The sequence below is a fragment of the Rhodamnia argentea genome, chromosome 4 (assembly GCF_020921035.1).
Source record: "Rhodamnia argentea isolate NSW1041297 chromosome 4, ASM2092103v1, whole genome shotgun sequence".
Classification (NCBI taxonomy): domain Eukaryota; kingdom Viridiplantae; phylum Streptophyta; class Magnoliopsida; order Myrtales; family Myrtaceae; genus Rhodamnia; species Rhodamnia argentea.
In genome coordinates this window covers 19,591,293-19,611,634 of record NC_063153.1, presented here as the reverse complement: position 1 = coordinate 19,611,634, position 20,342 = coordinate 19,591,293, and the positions used below count along the sequence as shown (strand labels likewise).

General features: G+C 42.5%; 2 protein-coding genes across 3 annotated transcripts; both read right to left on the bottom strand.

Annotated features, from left to right (window-relative positions):
• Window positions 1-811: 811 nt before the first annotated feature.
• Window positions 812-8,486, bottom strand: LOC115752548 (DNA topoisomerase 1 alpha-like). Of its 2 annotated transcripts, none has more exons than XM_030690784.2 (17): window positions 8,310-8,486; window positions 8,079-8,219; window positions 6,180-7,406; window positions 5,778-5,972; window positions 5,084-5,164; window positions 4,357-4,416; window positions 4,134-4,228; window positions 3,876-4,032; window positions 3,648-3,773; window positions 2,934-3,014; window positions 2,759-2,849; window positions 2,531-2,664; window positions 2,090-2,158; window positions 1,922-2,011; window positions 1,634-1,737; window positions 1,381-1,549; window positions 812-1,170 (listed from the first exon to the last, which is right to left on the bottom strand). In XM_030690784.2, the coding sequence occupies exons 3-17, from the start codon at window positions 7,323-7,325 to the stop codon at window positions 1,102-1,104; spliced, it is 2,667 nt and encodes an 888-aa protein (XP_030546644.1). In that variant the 5' UTR covers window positions 7,326-7,406; window positions 8,079-8,219; window positions 8,310-8,486; the 3' UTR covers window positions 812-1,101. The 2 variants fall into 2 exon arrangements, with proteins under 2 accessions (XP_030546644.1, XP_030546645.1); XM_030690785.2 differs by having other exon boundaries at window positions 8,130-8,219.
• A 2,773-nt stretch (window positions 8,487-11,259) lies between these two features.
• Window positions 11,260-16,555, bottom strand: LOC115752587 (ATPase 8, plasma membrane-type). The gene is made up of 15 exons (XM_030690834.2): window positions 16,316-16,555; window positions 15,652-15,771; window positions 15,463-15,561; window positions 15,240-15,377; window positions 14,824-15,138; window positions 14,318-14,644; window positions 14,090-14,209; window positions 13,871-13,993; window positions 13,675-13,779; window positions 13,276-13,585; window positions 12,682-13,196; window positions 12,422-12,595; window positions 12,119-12,301; window positions 11,839-12,014; window positions 11,260-11,449 (listed from the first exon to the last, which is right to left on the bottom strand). Exons 1-15 carry the CDS (start codon window positions 16,367-16,369, stop codon window positions 11,353-11,355), a joined length of 2,856 nt encoding a protein of 951 aa, XP_030546694.1. The 5' UTR covers window positions 16,370-16,555; the 3' UTR covers window positions 11,260-11,352.
• Window positions 16,556-20,342: the final 3,787 nt, after the last annotated feature.

Genomic DNA, 20,342 nt, shown 5'->3' with positions numbered 1-20,342 from the left:
TTAGCCAACATTCCTAGAATGAATTTATATAACTGAAGAAGGATTTAGTTAGCATCTTAACTTTGAGTTCTGCATAATATTGAATAACTTAGATCCTACAAGTAGTCGAATATTATATTTAAAGTAGGCCAAAGTCGATGGCCAAAAGAAAAAAAATGTTTTGGGACAGATTTTTAAGATAGATTTCGTTAGCATTTAAGATTTGAGTTCGGCATAGTATTGAATCCCTCAAATCCTCATAGTATTTGAATATTTATATTTAAAGTAGGTCAAAGTCTGAAAAATTTTAGGCCAAAAGGAATAACTTCATGGGACAAATTTTCAAGATTCGATCCACCCTTATTTGATGGGAAAAGTCACAGATGGTCTCCCAAAAGTAAGGTCGCAATTGCCAAACACTCAATTTCGTGTTGACGAATCTTGTATGTGTATAAAGTTCAAGATACTCCTCTTCCCTCAATCATTATAATCACAAGAAGGCCATACATTCAAAATAAGAATAAAATAGTTTGGCCAAAGCAAGTATTGACTTCTCATAATCCTCAATCATCTCAACCTGATGCTTTTTTACAAATAAAAAAAAGGGCAAAAATGTTTAATATTGGTAAGATGATGCGAGACATTTTCGAACTCATCGTATTTAATGCGATAATGATCCATTAAGCTCCAAACCGAAAGTTTGCATATAACCCACTACAACCACACGCTCCTACATAAACCTCTATATGGATGTAATCCATGACCACCGTACATCACCCCAATCACTGATGTCATAATCCACTCAGGCATCACTGACAGCAATAGCAAGGGATAAAGAGAAGACATAAGAACCGATCTTTATAATTTCTCAACTATCTTTGGACAATTGTTAGTTTGATAAATGTATCTACAGAGAATGAAAAGTTTCTCAATGTAAATGACAGTCCCTGAATTGATCCGAGTCGAAGCAACAGCTGGTGTGGAGAAGAGACTTCATCTATAATTAGATTAGTTGAACATTCAACATGAATATTTTTCACCGGAACAGACAAAGAAGAAAAAAATCTGCAGGATGAAAAGGAGCCTCAACATGCTGGCTAAGGGGAACACAGACTCAGCATGTCAAAATCTGAAGTCAGGTTCCACGTCCATCGCCCAAGCAAATTTTGCCAACAGAGACTTGTTGAATATCTGCAACAGCAAATAATATAGGTCACACCATTTCGGAGACCAGACCCGGCAAACTAAAAAATCAAGGGACCAGGAAATTCGCAATTATCGTGCCATCATTTTCTCGTGGGAAGAAAAGTATCACTAACTTAAGTTAACCTTGTTCAGATCATAAAATGACTAATTCCAAAGATTGCCTCCACATGTGCAAGGCTTAAAGCTACTACTGACCTTCTCAATTGGAACTTCGTGCCGCTTGCACCATGCAACTGTGATCCTTGGGTCAAGATAGTTGATTTTGGATGTGCCCAGTGCAACAGTTTTCAGATCTTCTCTGGTGGTTTTGTCCCGTTCCATTTTCTCAATTTTCGCCTCAATTTGAGCAGTCTTCTTCTCTATCCTGCGCAGCGGAAAATGAGGTAACATGTAAAATCAGAAACATCTACATAGCTGCAGAATGGGGAACAGGAAGCAATTATATTACGCTTCTGGGGTCAAGTTCCTCTTTCGCTTTCCATCAGCATCCTTTAGGGGAGGCTTTCCTTTTCGTGCCCTATCCAAATCTACTTTTAGCTCTTTCATATTGTCCTGCACATATTTTAGAACGTCAGCTCCATTCCAACTGGAGTAAATTCTTAAAGTTCCTAGAATCTCTTATGCAGTCCATACAGAAAAACATGGCCCATTTGCAAAACCGATTTGAAAATTGGGAGATATAGGTCGGGGCCAGATATCTTGTATGATAGCTGGAGATCGAGAGAGAAGTTGTCACCTTCAATTCATCTATCTTCTCTTGCAACTTGGTCATTTGTGCGACATGGGATTTCGAAATGCTACGTTGATGATTGCAAATAATAGCAACCTGGAGACCAAAAACTCATAACTACAATCTATATTTGTTCATGCAGTGCATATTCTTCTGTAATAAACAAATAGTTACCTCTTTGTTTGCACGCTGATAGACTACAACTTTTTCTGCAACTTCTCCATCTTTAGTGTCTCTACTTAACTGTCATCAAACAAATGAAAAGCTTCCATATCACATTCCATCTTTTCACAATATTCTGAAAGTGTAAGACCAAAAACTGTGTTTACATATGAACACATCCATTGCATGCACCAACAAGCTAACCAGCCCCAAAGATCCCTAGATGACTAGACATCATTCGATTATGATGACTTTGCTTTTTTATGTGATGCATCTAATATAATGCATGTCACCCATGTTCGTTCTTCTTGCCAAGGCATATAAGCTTAAAAAGTACTGCAGATGAATGTAAGTTTCCCATGGCTAAAATATCTGCCCACCCAACAGATGAAGCAAATTAAACATATTGTAACATCAATTAAAACCCCCTCAAAAGGCAAATGTGAGCTTTACCATCTCATCCAAAGTAATGGAAGCGTTATATGTACGGAAAACTTTTGCTGTCAGACCGGGCATGAGTTCCTTTAGATGAGCATTCAGTTTACTTGTATCCAGCTCATCGAAAAGAGGATCACCAGGCTTTTTCCCTACACAAACAAACCAAAGCAAATATTGATTCACCACGTGAAAAAGTAAATGCATATGTCCAATTTTAAATGGGTAATAAGTCATATAACTAACCCGATTGAAAGTGCACAATTGCCTTGTAGACAGGAAGCTCAACTTCTACGGTGTTTTCATATCTAATGGAGTCTTTACCAAGAAAGTTAAACTGAAAAGTGACAAAGTACAACAGCCACTTTAGCTCCAAGGAAACAGAAATATTTGAACTTTTCAGTGCATGGACTCATCTTACCTCCAGTGAGTTTGGGCTAATTGCTTTCACATTTTCAACTTTCAGTGTGCAACAGCCAACAGTGTCAGCTTCATCATCATCCTGAATAATGACAAGCAAACAAATTGGTAACCATATAATACATTCTGCTAATCAAAGCAATGCTTCTTCATGGAATCAAAATTTAATGTCTAGTCAAATGTCTATCCATACTACCATTTTGAAGAGGCTTCTTTTTCTATTGTCATGCAAGCATAAAAACAAGTTCTTCTAGTGAGTGCAGCTTCCTAATTTAAGTTACTATAGAACAGGAATCTGGAAAGGAGACGTTGTACTTATCCCCACAAAACAAGCAGAACCGAAGTTGCGGTTAAAACATGAAAAGGAACGAGCAATTCAAACTCTCGCATTCCAAATTTCCATGACTAACTCATGGAAAGTCATATCACCAATTTCATAATGTATGTCAATTGAATAGCAAAACGATTACAGAAGCATAGTTACTAGCAATCCTCATTTCAGGACCTTCTTATATCTCATATAAATTAAAAAATCCTTAAGTGATCCTTATTAATCTTGGATACAATGGTTTGTCCAATTGTGCAGGGTTAGCAAGATAACCCATCCAAGAGCCATCACTAAAGAGTGCATGGAAAAGCAAGTGTGCAAATTGCAGAGAGAGAGAGAGAGAGAGAGAGGAGGGGGACTCAATCTTGAGAAGTTTCAAATATATACCTTCTCATTGCCAGCCCTCAGAGCTAGTTTATCAATCAGATAAGTAGCAACCGCTATCTGCCGCTTCATAGCATCTTTACTCGTAAAATCTTTTGTGTATGCTGCCCTGATGTTCTCTATGTAATCCTATGCTCAATATCAATTTTGGCAATCAGTTATGAATCATATAGGAAACATCTAATGACAATTAAATCACTGCCAACATCTTCCACTCAAGTTCTGCTGTACCTTCAACATCCTTGCTTTCTCATATTTCTCTTTATCACTTTGGCCCTTCAAGGAACTGCTAGCAGCGAGGAAGACGTATTTAAATTCCTTCGGATTAATAGGATCGTTCCAAAAGGCTAACCACGTGACAGTATCATCGTGCCTTACTTCTTTCCATCTGCCACATATCAAGAGTTTCTTAATATATGAAAAAAATAGAGAACACGAAATAACAACTTGGAAATCAACTTTGCTCCTGGAGGAGATAAATGACAGTACTTTTCACCCGGGATGGGACATTCCGGCACAGGGACACCTTTCCCAATATTGATTGTAATATCCCTCGGACGAATGCGTCTCTTCAGCTTTCCCATCTGAAACCAAACACACCAACCATTAGGAATTAGCCAAATGCATGTGTTTAATCTAAAGAGTCCACATTTCAAATAAAACGACATTGAGACAGCAGAAAACACATGCAGTAAAAGATTATGTATGAAACCTTTGGATGTTCTCCACGTCCACGGAACAAACCAGGTGGTTCAACCCTGAAGTTTCCAACCTGTGGTATAACTTACTGTCAGCATTCAGCATGATAAAGCACAATCATGCTAAAAAAAATGACAGCAATACATCAATCAAAATCACTGAATTGACCAAAGATGCAGTAACCTACATAATTATGGATCCACAGCAACTTAGCCTCCCATTAAAAGCAATGGAAATTCCCATGTCCCAAGAGGACAAAGATATAGATGGAGGGTGTAGTTCTAAAAGACACAACATCATCGTCTGGACAGGTTATAAATCACTGGCAATACTGTAAATCGTAGTTGTCGATATCTACTACTCATTGATGCAGAAATAAGATAACGAGGAAGTCAACAAACTAAAATCATTATTAAACAAAATAGACATGCCTCAGCCTCAATAAATTAGAACCAAATAGCTAAACACATTGCATTGAAATTTAGCCAATCTTCAATCCAAAAATGCAACACAATCGTAATAGATATTCTCAAAAACAGAGTAAAACAATTGAAAATTTATAGACATTACATCACCCGAAAGTGTTTATCCTTACTCAAAAGAAGAAAATAAGGAGAAAATAATGGAAGAAAAATTTCTATGCAGAACGAAGAAATGACAAGACACAGCAAATTATTTGAGCGGCATTGCTCAAATACACAATACACAACACATGATCAAGGATTAGAGATTAGATTAACCTTTTCTTTCACACCATCCACAATGGCCCACATGTACTTCTCCTCCTGCTTCGTCTTTTCTTCCTTGAGGGCATTCTTTTCCTGCATGTAAGACAAGAACTAAAATATCTACAGAAGTAACAGAAATTGACACAAGTAACATTTGGCATCATGACATTAAGAACAGCATATAACATGTCAGTACCTATTAAGCACACTAATACTGTGCATAACCAGAAGCACAACAGATAATTCATTTGACAGTATCCATATTGAAATGGAAGGAAATCTCAAAGTTTCAGCAGTAGAAATCATCACAGAAGCAGCTGATAGCATCTGCATCACACTCAAAATGCTTCTGCGTCTGAAACAAAATCTGATTGCACAGCATACTTTTGGCTGCGAAATAGCAAAATGGGTACTACCATATCATTAATTAAACATACATTAATGAACGATTAAATCACAGCAGGCTATCTGTCTTATAGCTTTCCGACCAAAAAGAGCCAATAACAGGCAATCCTAACACACAGCAAAATCTTTCCATGACGAATTGGACCTAATAATGCGCCACAAAAATATGATGTCCCCTCATAAGCCTAGATGCAGGTATGAAACAAGAAAGTAAACGACAATGCAACGAAGACTGGTAATAAGTTGTAATTATTAGTTAGCATAGCAATTTACTAGCTCAAGCAAAGTGAACAAGACTTACTTCTTTGGTCATTTGCTTCTTCTTCTCTTTCTCCTGCTGATACCAATCATATATCGGGGTGAAATCACAATGTTCCAATTTCTGAATCACATGGTTGCTTCCAAGAATCTTTCTCCAATCAGTCCAAAAGTTCTCCTTGAACTTATCTTTCTGCATGTAGTCGGTATCTTTCATCACAGCAAACATTGTAGCTACCTGCGAAATCAAAATCCCAACAAATAAATAACACAGCAGCAAAAAGTAAATCTAAGGTAAGAACCTAATGGTTCCAGATCAATTGATTAGCTTGCTCATAAACTGAACTATTGAGCATGACCAATGAAAAAGGAAGTCTAAGATCAAAAAGATAGCAGAAGAATGCAAAAGAGGAGAGGAAAGAGGAGAGAAAAGGGGATGGCTCACTTCCTCCTGTCCCGGAGTCAAATCGACAGGCTTCCCTTTATAGAGCATCTTTACACCATGAGGTTTGTATGGAGGCGGAAAAATGACCCCATTGTGGACCAAGGTAGTCCATTTTTTCTGGCCATCACCGGAAGTAGGTGTTACCTTAGTGGATTTAGAATACTTTGTCTTTTTCATCACTTTCTTGAAATTCTTGGTTGGCTTCGTGATCTTCTTCTTTATTATAACTTTTTTCATGTTGTCCTTTGCAGAGGAAGACTTGTTTCCAGATACAGATGCTGCTGCTGGCTTTTTCATTCTCTGGGAAATTGGAATGTGGTCATCGTCATCTGACTCCGGTTCTCCTTTGACAGATGGTTTCAACCTTATTGATGTTGATGCTTCGCTGGTCTTTAGCTTTTTGACTGACAACTGATCGGAGGAAGTTGTCTTCTCTAGTGGCCTTTTATTTGACACAGTGGAAGACTTTGCTTGATCCTTACTTAAGGCAAAACCATTTTGCTGTGTTTTCGGTACCAAAGGTTTCTTTTCATCAGAAGCATAACGGTTATTAGAAGACTTAGGGGCATTGGATTTCTGAGGCAACCTTGATGCTAAAGGCTTTTCATCGTCTGAATCTTCAGGAGAACTTTTCACCGAGCCCTTTCCCGATGATGGAGATAAAATATGCATAGTGCGACTTTTGCCGGAATTATCCTGAAGTCTACTACTCAATGGTTTATCGTCATCAGAGTCACTGTTGGATTCCTCTTTAGCAGCAACTACTGGACTCTGTTTGGATGAGTGCCTCAACTGATCATCCGGTGACTTTGATGACTTTAAACTTGTCAGTGGTGACATCACTGGCGATAGCTTGGCAGTAGACGATGATGCATTTGGACTCATGTCAGGGGATTTCGTGGATGATGTCTTGGGAGAAGAATGGACCTTACCCTGTTGAGATCTAGCACTTTGACCATTTGAGGAATGTAACCCTGAGGACCCCGACAATGCATCATTCCTCTGAGAAGGTGGCTTCTTTACTTCTGTCTTTATCGGATTTTTCTTTGATGTGGTACTGCTCCTTTTGAAAACTATAGGTGCATCATCATCATCATCGAAATCACCAGATGCACTTGGCTTTAGAGGAGCCTGAAGCGCCATCATCCAACAAAATATTTCCTTTGCATGTATATGCAATCAATCTCTGATACAAAAGAACTCAGATCCTTTTAAAGAGAAGAAAATCTGCCAAAGGCGAGGGATGATGATCAGAAACAGAATGAAGCTATTTGGAAAAAGGAATAACAGTCCTAAGAGGTTTCTCAAGAAAACTTGGGGAAATTGGGACAATTTCCAACCTTCACTATAATTTTGAAATGATTTGAATAACGTCCCTCAATCATCATAGGGCGTAATGAATGGACAAGGAAATGACCTTACTGAAACCGAGGCAAGAGCATAGCTACTTTATTTAAGTTTCTAAAACCCGGCAGCCTGATTCTATGCAAAAAGGCAAACGTATTAACCAAATCCACAAGGCTGGGAAGAAGCACAGAGGAAGACCTCATACTCTCGAAAGCAGCATCAAATCGAAAATTCTTAATCGTATGACCTGTTCTTAAATTAATCCTCCTCTTTTCACTAGAGAAGAGAATGTCCAAGAGGATTAAGGATTTCACCTAAAAATCAGCTCAATCCTAATAGGAACATTGGAGGCTCCTTCATCGTCCCAACCCTCAAAAGCACTTAAGGAGAATCATTCCCGAGTACACATCCTATAAAATCTAAGAATCTCTCTCCCACGGAACGCATGTCAAAAACGCCTCGCCAACTCAGATAATCTATGCAAAAGGAAAAATTCCAGTTCGCCTCCACGAATCCCGATTCACAATCGGCCAACCGGGGGTAACTCTGCACCTGGTTTCGGTGCGACGACCCGATGCAACGTCGAGCTCGCCAGATACTCACCACAAGCTAGCGCCAATCCAATGTCCGATTTTGGCGGGAATGGAACCGATTCCCGGCGTCTCCAGCTCCAGGGCCCTGCCGAACGCAGAACTGCAAAAGACAGTGCGAAGCAGTCTTAGAACCCGTCCCGAGCTACAGAGGCGATTGAACAAGAAGAAGAACAGGTGCGGGAGCTCCCACCTGCAATCGCCGTTGGATTTCGACACGAATGGGGGATTAATCGAGTGGCAGTGGAATCGGGGCCCTGGCTATGGCTATGGGGAGCGAGAAAAGCGCATTTGCTATCTGAAACCCTAGCTGGACGAGGAGGAAGGAGCTCGCGTTTCGCTCGCTCTCTCTTTTATCTGAAACTCTTGCATTCGATTATTTTGGGAGGTTTCTGCATCTTTTCGCAGGTGACGGTGCTTTCGCTTTGCGGGCCGCATTTCCGGCCGAGACTCTGCCCGGCCCAAATGTATCAGTCCTGTTAGAACCATTTCCAGCCCAATAAGTTGGTCAGGCCGGGCCCAAATGTATAGGTCCGGTCCAGAACCCTTTCGAGCCCAATAAGGCGGTCTGGCCAATTGGGCCCTCTCATCCGGCCCTTATCGAAACGACTCGGTTTTGGCCCGAACGTATAGCTCAAGTGTTGCTTTCGGAAAGAACAAACATTTTTTTTTTTTTTTGTGCTATAAGAAATATTTCCATTCCACCAAAGCAGTGCAAATATTACAAGGAGGAAAAAGAGCCTACATTAAGATGATTAATTAAAGAAGATTTTACCAACACTACGATGTAATTATTTTATAATTAGTTAATCGTATCGGTGTCCATTCAAACTTTAAAAAGTTCTGCAAAAATTGAGTACCTACATGGAACCATAGATTAATTAAGCTATTAGAAAACTTGTTTCGTGCCAACACCGACGCTTCAACCGTTCACACGTTTCAACTTCAAATTTGAGATAGGAATTTCTATTTTTTTTGGGTCTCACTTCTCCTTTCATATATATGTCCATGCGCCTTGCTCACAAGGATCGAACTCCGAACCTGATACTCTCCGGCCCCAACCCCCAAGTTCCTGTATCTGGAAACATTTTGGCCTCAACCCTCACGCAGGTTGCTGAAGAATGCTCATTAGGCCCCCCGCCCCACGCCACTTGTCATGGAAAACATTTGAATGCCCCCGCGATTGAACACCGTTTGGCCACAAAGCCACCAATTAGCGCCGTCCGGGAAACGACGACCGTCTCGGGCATATCGTCGAACACCGCGCACTCATTCCTTACCTTGCCGCACTCGGCATAAAAACTCAGCAAGGAAATCCACAGAGGTGAATTTGGGTCTATTCTATCGCTAAATGTCCACGAACAGCCCTGCCTCCAGCTGAAGACTCATTGGAAGCACAATCACGCAACGTACTCGGGTAAAGTCTACGCCTTTGTTTGTCATCAGACTTCGCATTTCCCTGGGTCAATTTATTCTCGAGTTTCTTGCGGTTTCAGGTAAGGAAGGTAGCGTCCGGGAAGTTGCTCCGGAGTGGATGGTATCATCTCTTATGCTATTCTGTTCCCTTCAACAGCGCGGAGAGAAGTCCCCGGAAGAGCGATGGAATATTCGACGAGAGAGCAAGAGCGTTGGTTAGCCGGAGCTGAACACAGATGACGAGGAAACCCAGATCGGTTGGTTCTTCGGGAGCGAATTTACGTAACATTCGAGAGCTTACGATGTTCATTGTCGACCATAAGCGAAAAGCGGCGGGTCAAATGACAGTTTTTGCGATTTTTAATGCCTTCAACTATTTTCGGACATGAACATTTTTCCTCCTTATTTAGAGTTGACTCTTCCTTTTTTGACATGAACTTCTTGTTAATGAGGTCGAGATCTACGACCTTTAGATCTCGTAGCCACGACTCTTCCATGGCCGCGAGCTTCGAGCTTGAATAGCCATAACGATCGCGAGTTTCAAGCTCAGGGTTTGAGTGGCCATGACGGTCGTGAGCTTCAAAGACAGATTTGGCCATGACCCGTCGCAAGTGGCCATGATCGCGAGCTTCAAACTTAAGCAGCCATGGTAGCCGCGAGTGGCAGCTGCAAAGCTTCGAGCTCAAACAGCCAGGGGATCGTCAGCTTTGAAGCTAGATTTGGCCACGGTGACCGCAAAGCTTCGAGCTCAAACGGCCATGGCTGCAATCTCTGTGCTCGAGCGGCCATAGCGGCCAGAAGCTTCGAGCTCAATGTCGAGCGAACAGAGCAGTCACATGCTTGGAAGATCGATCTGGCCTTGACAGTCGCAAGTTTCGAGTACAAACAGCCACAGCTTTGAGCTAGCTTCGACCTTGAGCATCCAATGTGGCATCCTGAGTGAAAAACATGCTCAGCATTCCGATTGTCCACCTATATTTTTGAATTTTGGCAAGAGCGGGGGGATCACTAGCGCTGCCCACTATTCATATTGAACGTACAAGATGTTCTGTCATATATAACAGTCGGTGCTCGTTTATGCCAAAATGAGCATATTTACGATGACGATCGCTCTTGAAATGTATGCGAGTTTACGAAACATTGCATCTCGGGACAGTTCTTTGAAGGACCGTTCAAGGGTTCTATGTTCTTCGGTGATTGATATTGGAAGGGGCGAGATTTAGCTGCTGTTCGGGACATACGGTGACGAGCATCGCAGCAATTTATGCAATGCGGTCTAGCCGCCACCCGTCCCCCAAGCCACGAGCACAGTCGGTATACCTACTAGAGCAACAGATGCATCTATCCGAGCCGGTAGGATGGATCCGCAGAATCGGAGGCCGGGAATAGGCGGTCAAGGTTGGTAGAGGATCTCATTTAATTCATCGACTCCGGTGAACAAGATTGGACACGCTTGTCTTCGCTTCTCTTAACTAAAAGAAGCTCCTTTTGTTTTTGGTCCTACAGCTAGAAAAACCAATGTCCAAATATCAAGTTCAGATTGTGGTAATAACGTTTCCCAATCTGGTCCATTGCAGTATGATAACCCGTTACAAGTGAGTCATTTTATATTTCCGAAACTGGTTACGTATACTCTCTCGCAATATATGAACTCGATCTTTTATTCTACTCTAAATTCATATGAATCACAAAAGCTTGAAAAGCCGAAAAGGAGAGAACAAAAAGCGAAAGAACCCGTCTCCTTTTAGCCCTTCTTTACATCATTCCTATTACATTTTGTCCGGTGAATCACATCTGCAACAATATTGGTGACTATAATCTTAGACAGTGTAATGTTGTTGGATGGTCTCAATATCAAGCCCCTTCAGCTTCACCACTGACTCAACATGCCCCTTGAGAGTATGCAGCTCCCTGAGCCTGCAAGAGTAAGTTGGTTTTCAGAATTCACTTGAGGTTTGATGTAATCTTTTCTAAACTGAGTTCAGGAAAAGAATTTAAGTCCAGACTATGCGCTTAATTGTCGCTAATTGAGAGTATTCGGCGTCTTCTGCGAGCTTTTTCAAGTTGTTATTCTCATAAAACCAAAATAGAAGGCGTCGAGGGATGGCCGCGGCATGAATTCACGAGTCATGACATTCGACGGTATAATTTTGTGTTAAAGGTTGCACCAGAGTTTCTTCATTCATCAAGCTGACCATGCTTTTTGTTCAGTAATTTCTTTTGAGCATGAATAGTTTAAGTGTGGAGGGAGCCATAATTCTGACCTCCTATTATTGACATCTTTCAACGAGAATGAGGCTCGTTACCTTGCGACTTCGGCGCGTCTCTTGGCTTGTTCAGCAATCTCAGACAGCTCCTCCGTGCTGCTCTTGTCGTGGAAGATGGTCTCCGGAGGATTGAGTCCATGAAGAGTACGTTGAGCTATTGCCCATTGTGCCTCCCTCTCGCCCTTGCCGTAATCCTTCTTGGTAGTGAAAGCGGTCTGGGTAATCGACCGATAAAAGAAAACAAAAAAAAAATTAAAATCAAATGAGTAAAAAATATATGCAGGCGACCAGTATGAATTCTATGAAAAAGACTGAAAACCTTGTTCTGCAACATGTTGTCCCAAGCCTTGCCGCTCAAAGCGTAGCGGATGATGAACTTGAGGATGTCGAGAGGGAAGTAAGTCACAATGCTAAAGAGCCAGATCACTCCGGCCCATCCCCATCCAATGCCTTGGATCCTCGCAAATTCCCAGCTTGCATAAACGGCGATAACCGTGGCAACCTTTCAATTTTACGCAAGTCAATACAAGAAGCAAGAGATGTTTCCATCAGGTTTTTAGAGGGAAACAGGGCAAGTGATACGGTGATTCACAAAAGAAGTGGACTAGTTAAGCATACTTACCAGCTGGGCTGCAATGAAGGCAACTACAAGTAGGAGTCCTGGCCGTTCGACGAACGACCAGCTTCGTGAGCGGGTCACAAATATAAGAGCTTGGCTGATGATGCTAACTTGCAGGTAGAGAGCTGCAGTGAGCTCATCCACGTTATTTTTGATTGGCCTCACCCCGAAAGATTCCTGCAAGAATCCCAATTTTAGCTTTTCTTACCAAGCACTCCGCTGTATGAGTATGCCGTTGTCTAAGCAGATGTTCTATAACATACCGTGAAGAAGTCGGTATCATGCACAAGCCAAAAGAAGACCACGGTCATGATGGCCATGTATGCCCCGAGGACAACCCCCGTGGCGAAGATTTCCTTGAGCTTCCATGAGTCTGGGACAGGAGATGGCTTGACTCTGTCCTTGGAGATGGTCATGATAGTCCCGTCATTCAATATGGCGATGATGAGAACCATGAAGGGTGAGAAATCAAACTTCCATACGAGAGCCACGAGGAGGAAGCCCAACACGATACGGATCGTGATGGAAACCGCATAGATGGTGTAGTTCTTCATCCTCTGGAAGATCGCCCTGCTCGTCAGGACCGCACTGATGATCACACTCAGTCCTGGCTCGGTCAAGACAATGTCCGACGCACTTCTAGCAGCGTCGGTTGCGTCAGCAACTGCGATACCGATGTCTGCCTTCTTTAGAGCCGGGGCATCATTGACACCATCACCGGTCATTCCACAAATGTGCTTTCTCTGCTGCAATTTCTTGACAATTTCATATTTATGCTCTGCACATCCACGTACACAGTATTAGTACGATTGTAATCGACATCTTAATGATAGAGAATTGTTTGTGCTTCTATATACCAGGGAAAACTCCAGCAAATCCATCAGCTTTCTCAATGAGCTCATCGACAGGGATCGAAGCAATGGCCTCGTCCTTGCTCTCACCCAAGAGGGATGAAGAGGGATACATGTTGGTGCCCATGCCGAGTCTACGACCGGTCTCTTTGCCAATGGCGAGTTGGTCACCAGTGATCATCTTGACATTGACACCCAACTCGAGGGCCCGCCGGATTGTCTCTGCACTGTCATGTCTCGGGGGGTCAAAAAGAGGCAAGAGACCCACAAACTCCCATGGAGTGCCCTCGCTCTCCTTTGTCTTCTCAGGAACAGTCTGCACGAGAGAGATGATTGGAGTTAACAATATGCTCCTTGGCATGCACAAAATTATGATACGCACTATTTTAGTAACGTAGTACTCACTTGTCGAGAAACAGCCAATGAACGAAGGCCTCGGTCAGCGAAATTGCCGATGATGGCGTGCGCCCTTTTGCTCGCCTCGCCCTTGAGGCCACAAAGATCAATGATCTGGTACATAATGAAAAAACAAGTCAATGCATATACCAAATTTGGAAATACTCGAGCACCTTGAACTTATTCAACTTGAAAACCAACTTACTTGCTCCGGCGCACCCTTGCTGCTACGGTGCCAGTCGCCATTCTCGTCGATGTAAGTTATGGCAGTGCGCTTCTCGACTGGATTGAAGGGTAGGAAATGCACTTCTGTAATGCCTGCCCTTGCCTGCATAAAGAATAATTGAAGCCGGTTAAACCTATCTGAACATCTCTCATTGTAAGAACCTATAGGACTCATTGGAGGAGAATAAAGGCTAGAAACCTCTTTAGGGTCACCCAACATGCCAACTATGCAAGCATCAATAGCATCTTGATTCTCAACCCTGGATGCCCTAGCAGCCAATAGCAGCAGACCATCCTTGTCCACGTCATTTGTGAAGACCTGGCATAGAGGACATTCATTAAAACGAGCATCATTCATCGTCAAGAACTTTCAAGATCATAGTAACACAGTCCCTGCAATATCTAAATGAACGTTTCAGACGCGAACCTCGATCAAGTTCTTATCTACAGTGAGCTTGTTAAGGGTAAGAGTCCCAGTCTTGTCACTGCAGAGCACGTCCATCCCGGCCATCTCTTCGATCGCGGTCATCCTCTTGGTGATAGCGCCTTGTTCGGACAAGCGGTGAGATCCAATGGCCATGGTCACGGACAGCACAGTGGGCATTGCAATCGGAATACCTCCGATGAGAAGCACAAGGAGGTTGTCAATGCCCTCTCTGTACTTCCTGTGCTGGACTGCGTACATGACCACGATCTCAAGCAGCATTCCAACGGCGATCGAGCAGATGCAGAAGTTACCAATTGCTGTCAACACCTGATCAGATTAGCCAAAAAAGAGATCATTCTGGGAATTCATCAGAGACATAATACACATTAATGAACTAGCAATCTTACCTATATGCAAGAAGTTTCGTGATCATGAACGAGTGTTATGAACATATGCAAGAAGAATTAAACTGGATGAGGAAATGGAGAGTTAAATTATGTACATACCTTTTGGAAGTGACCAACGTTGTTGGTGTTATCGACAAGATGGGCGGCCTTGCCGAAGAAGGTGTGGACGCCGGTGGCAATGACAACGGCCTCAATTTCTCCTTGCTTGCAAGTGGAACCAGAGAACACCTCGTCACCCGGGTTCTTCGTCACTGGCAGGGACTCGCCTGTGAGAGCGGCCTGATCAATCTTTAGGGGATCTCCTTCCAAGAGGCGGGCATCCGCTGGAACGATATCACCCAGCTTGATGCTGATAACGTCACCCGGCACAAGGATTTCTGCCTCTTGCTCGCTCCACTTACCATCTCTCAACACCTATTCATTTTCACATTCACATAAGTTTTCAATGAGTCCAGTCCACATTCTAATGTCTCAGACAAATTCACAGCGTAGACATAAAATACTCAAAAAATCACCTTGGTTTTTGGGGCAAGACCGGCCATCAGAGCAGCCGCGGCATTGCCCGCATTATTCTCTTCGATGAAGCTAATCGTTGAGTTGATAATGAGCAACACGACAATGCCAACAAAGTCTTGCCAATCCGGCGGCTTCCCCTGCATTTATAAAATTCTATCGTTATCTGAACAATGGCGATTATCGAAGAAAATTGGTTCTCGGGATTTAGTTTTATGTTTTTACCCCTCCATTGGCTAGAGCAATGGCCATGATGGCAGCAGACTCCATGACCCATGACAGAGGATTCCACATAAAACCCAGAAACTTGAGAAGCTTGCTCTCCTGCACAATTTCGCCATATCAGTTAAAACAATTTGAGCTTATGCTGTTGCGATGAAGAACTACAATTGATATCATATTTCGCGAATTTACCTTTTTCTCTTCGAGCTTGTTTGGGCCGAAAATCTGGAGCCTCTTCACTCCTTCATCACTTGACAAGCCATCTTTGGTGCACTTCAGCTGCTCAAAGACTTCTTCGACGGGGATGCGCTCCTAAACACCAAATGTAATGCCACGGTAATTACGTTTGCATATTCTAGATAAAAACCTTAGAAACTGGAGGGCATGAAGTTATGCTACTAATGAACAGATGACTCTGAGAGTACAAAAGGAAAAGAAAATGAGATCTCTAAACATATGGGAAGCAAGAGAAGGATGCGGTATAGTCTGACCGCTAAATTTCACATGGCAACAGATAATTTTTCCTTAGACACCAAGCTAGACGTGCAAATAAAGTCTATACAAACAGAGCCCGGGTCGAGCATCTTTCTGCAATATACTGGTCATAATAAAGATACGTTTCAGCATGCAAAATCCAAACTCCTTATAGGGTGCAACACAGTTATTTGTTTTGGAGGATCATCGCATCAGCAGCAGCTCGACAGATTCCGGCGTATCAGAAGATTCGGAGCGAACACATCAAGCACGGACAACACTTAAGAAACGTGCTGGCAAGATCGTCAGAGTGCGACTCCCGAGAGAGGAAGAAAGAGAAACATCTCCAAAAGACAACGAACACGAATTCACGGCAACTCACCAGGTCGACATTCTCGTTCTTGATCTGCTCCAAGGAGATGTCAGAGGTGGCCATGGTTGAGACAACAACACACGTACACGCTTGCTGATCTCTATGTCTGGCCTCCCCCGTTACTTCAACGAAAGAGTTGGGAAAAAAGAGCTCTTCTGACTCTAGGCCTCCTTGTTCTCTTCCATCAAGGCCTAGAGACAGAGTGAAGAAACAGAGGGATATGGAGAATCAGGGAGCCTCTGGCTTGAACACCAACTCTCCCTTCATATAAAACACCAGAAGAGAGAGAGATAGAGAGAGAGCGCAAGAGGTTCGGGGTGAGAAGCGATCCCAGATCACTAGTTTTTCTCCTTCCCCCCTTGGCGAATGGAATCGTAGTTGGAGTCTGTTTGCTCTTTGTGGCTTCCCAAGCTCCCCGGCCATTTGATGGGACGTGTGTATACACCTCTACATTCATTATTTTTAGACCATTGTGGGTAAAAAAGACACACGACAAATGACCGAGAAATTGTCTGTAAATTGGCCTGCGCTTCGCATGCTCATCAACTTTCAAAATCGTAGGTTTTCTTTCCCTTTTTATTTGTTTATTTTGGCTTTATCGACTCGCGGTAAAATAAGAAATTTATTTCCACAAGGGAATCCACAAAATGACATGTGCACACTTTTGTTTAACCGCATATTTACAATCGGATATCTTTATATCATATCATATCCATTATTCGGTAGAAACTGGATATTAATATGATGATTCCCGACTTGTACCATCCGGACCATAAGGATCGTGGGCTGGCCCCATGTTTAGGTACTTTTTATTGGATGTTGACGATGGTCGGAGAATAATTGAATTGTTGTCTCTTTTGTAGGCATACTGATTTTGAGTCGTTTCTTCATAAAATGTGACTGTTTTTTTTTTTTTTAAACATTGGAGTAAAGGAATTGATGTGGTGTTAATATCTCCCCAATTGAAAGCAATAAGCATGTTTATTTATTATACCATCATATATTTATCTATTGTTCTTCCTATTCTCTACGGTGGGAGCATGTAAACATCTTAATGTCTGTGGACATAGCGCATTTTGGAATGGACTAAACGTAATTTCTTTTGATCAAATGATTAGAAACGAAAGAAGTGTTAAGTCGACGGAGTACTTACATATTGGTCAATTGCTGACGATGTGTCAAATGGGTGGATTTGGGTCGAGTTTGGATATGATTGAATATGGTCCGACCCATATTGACCCATCTAATCCATTTTGACCTAATTTAATGACTCATACCTGATCCAGCCCAATTCACACCCGATCCGACTCATATTGACATCTCCCGCCCTTCTCTGATGCCACGCCCGCTGTCACCGCCACCCCAAGAGAAAAAAAGAAGAAGAGGTCCTTCTCTTTCTCCTGCTTCAAGGATTCGACTTTCTGCAACTTTGGGTCTTCGCTTTTCATTCGTTACATACCTCTCTCTCTCTCTCTCTCCAACCGAAAAATTGAATTTTGCTTATGATTCTCAGTTTCACCATAAAAAGAATCTCCTCGAGCTCTCTCGCTTTCAGATTTCCAATTCCTCCATCGAGCTCACCAAGCACTGCCGATTTGACTAAGGCGGCTTTTCTGCTTCTATTCCAAAACGGCGACGCGAAATTGGACTCAGATTTTCTGCAATACTGCACGAACTCAGAGCTAGACAATGGCCCTGAGATGGAGGCGAGACAGTCGTTCATGGCGACTGCAGTGATCGTGGGATTGGGAGGCAACCTGCTCAAGAACAACAACCCTTTGAGCGGAAAAGGATTCCGCTTTCTGCGAACAAATTCTCGTTTTAGATTTTCACTCTACGGATTTTAGCAACGAGCGCGCCCTTCGACGCTGATCATTTAAGCCACGTTTTGAGAAAGTATTTCGAGGACGCGCGACCGAAGTTTTGCACGTTCGCTCGAAAGGGAACGAAGTCGTATGCCAACCAATTTAATTTTTCGATATTCAAATACGAAGCTGAGCAACCATGGCCACCTCTCTCTCTCTCTCTCTCTCTCTCACGCGCGCGCTCGCGCGTTTTTCCTTTTTCTTTCTCATTTTTTTCCCTTTCCTTTTATGCAGTCTTACGCGGCAGTCCACATGGATGCAATGCAGGATAACTAATAGCAACTTTGGCGGCGGCGGGAGGCGGTGGTAACGGGCTGGCAGCGAGGGCAGGTGGTGGGTGGCGGCGGTAGTGTGCGGGTGGCGGGGGTGGGCGGCGACGAGGGCCAGCAGTGGGCGGTGGCGGTAGTGAGCGGGTAGTGGTAGTGGGCGGGTGGTGGTAGTGGGCGGGTGGCTGGGGCATGCGAAGGCGGCCGATGGCGGTGGCGGTAGTAGGCGAGTGGTGGCGGGGGAGGGGGCTTGGAAAGCTATAACCCATGGGTCGAAAATGGGTTGAGCTAAAACCCATTGAAACCCACATTTGAGTAGGCTTTATGAGATTAGACTCATATTTGACCCATTTTTTAATTTTAGTGAACTCATATATGATCCAAGTATGTAAAAATGAGTTAAAAAGTGGGTTAATAACCCATATTGACACCTCTAATTGCTGTAAGTGGTTCAGTTTCATATAGGATAACGTTGTGGATATTGTGAAGTGGTTTAGAGGATGGGATTTGACTAGCTAGGCTTCTGCTTTATCGATTACATGGACGACATTATTATTACTTTAAAAACTATATATGGTTTTGTTGACATATTTATTCAGGAAAAAGCGACAACATCGCCTTCGCCGAAGAAGTTGCCTATCATAGCTAGAGAGGCTGCCCGCCGCCGGAGAGGTGGCTTGGGAATGGCAGATAGGCCGATGGGGCATGGCGGAGAGGAGGCAGCTTGGGCGTGCAATTCATAATGTCGTGGATGAGAGAAATTATATCCGACTTTATCCTACTCCCTTCCCTATAATTATTTTATCCTAGATATATTCCCCATATATCCCTCTTTATCCTGTCTTGAACAATTATCAAACACGGGATATGATAAAATATATCATATACTAACTTTTATCCGAACGATCAAACGCATCGTTATTGCTCTCAATGACCATTTACTAGGATTAGGGTTCCATTATGTATGTACTTCCATATGGTGAACAAGAGATTGGTCATGGGAATGTGTCATATATGTCTATTTAAGATTTTCTTTGCTTTAGTTGGTCATGCATATCTTTATGGTTAAAATAGCTATCATATCTTAATTTCCTTATATGCCTTGGCCTATACTTAAATCTATTGCAATTATGTCAATTCAGTTCTAAATATTTTTTTTTTTGCCAATGGAGCCCTAAATCTTTGGCATTTATACTAATTCAATCCATCCAACCAATTTTGACGGACCAGCACCGACGTGACAATTTTTAATAATATTTTAATATTTCTTCTTCTCCATCTTCCTCCAGTCACTAGGAAGTACTAACAATTCCCAAGGGCCTTAGTGCCCATGTCAGACGTGTATCGAACACACGTTCCGCAGTGCAACCGACATGTAATTAACATGTGTGACATCCGACACGTGATTAGCGCTTCGAAACAATGAATGACATTAACAAATGGTGGATTAATATATTTTTATTGTAAATTCATTCTAGGCTCTTTTCTTATTATTTATTTATTTGTGAATTTGAATCAAATTAATTTGATTGAAATAACCATAAAAACGATAGTTTATCATGTATATGTTAAAATATACATTTCATATACAACGTATCCTAACGTGTCAAATTCTCTACTTTTTGAGTTGGCATATCATCTCGTGTAGATGTCACGTGCCGGTGCTACTTAGCCTCCAGGTTGCCAGGTCGGAGATCGATAGAGGCGAGGGCCAGTGAGGTCAATCTCGTTGATGAGGTTAACCTCACCGGCCCTAGCCTCTAGCAGGTTGTTGGATTGGCGATCAACTAGAAGAAGAAGGAGACGAAAAAAATAAAAATAAAATTGAATAAATAAATAATTTGAAAAAAATTATAAATCTTTTTAAAAATTACCACTTTAGCGGCCGGCCAAGGATGGACAGAA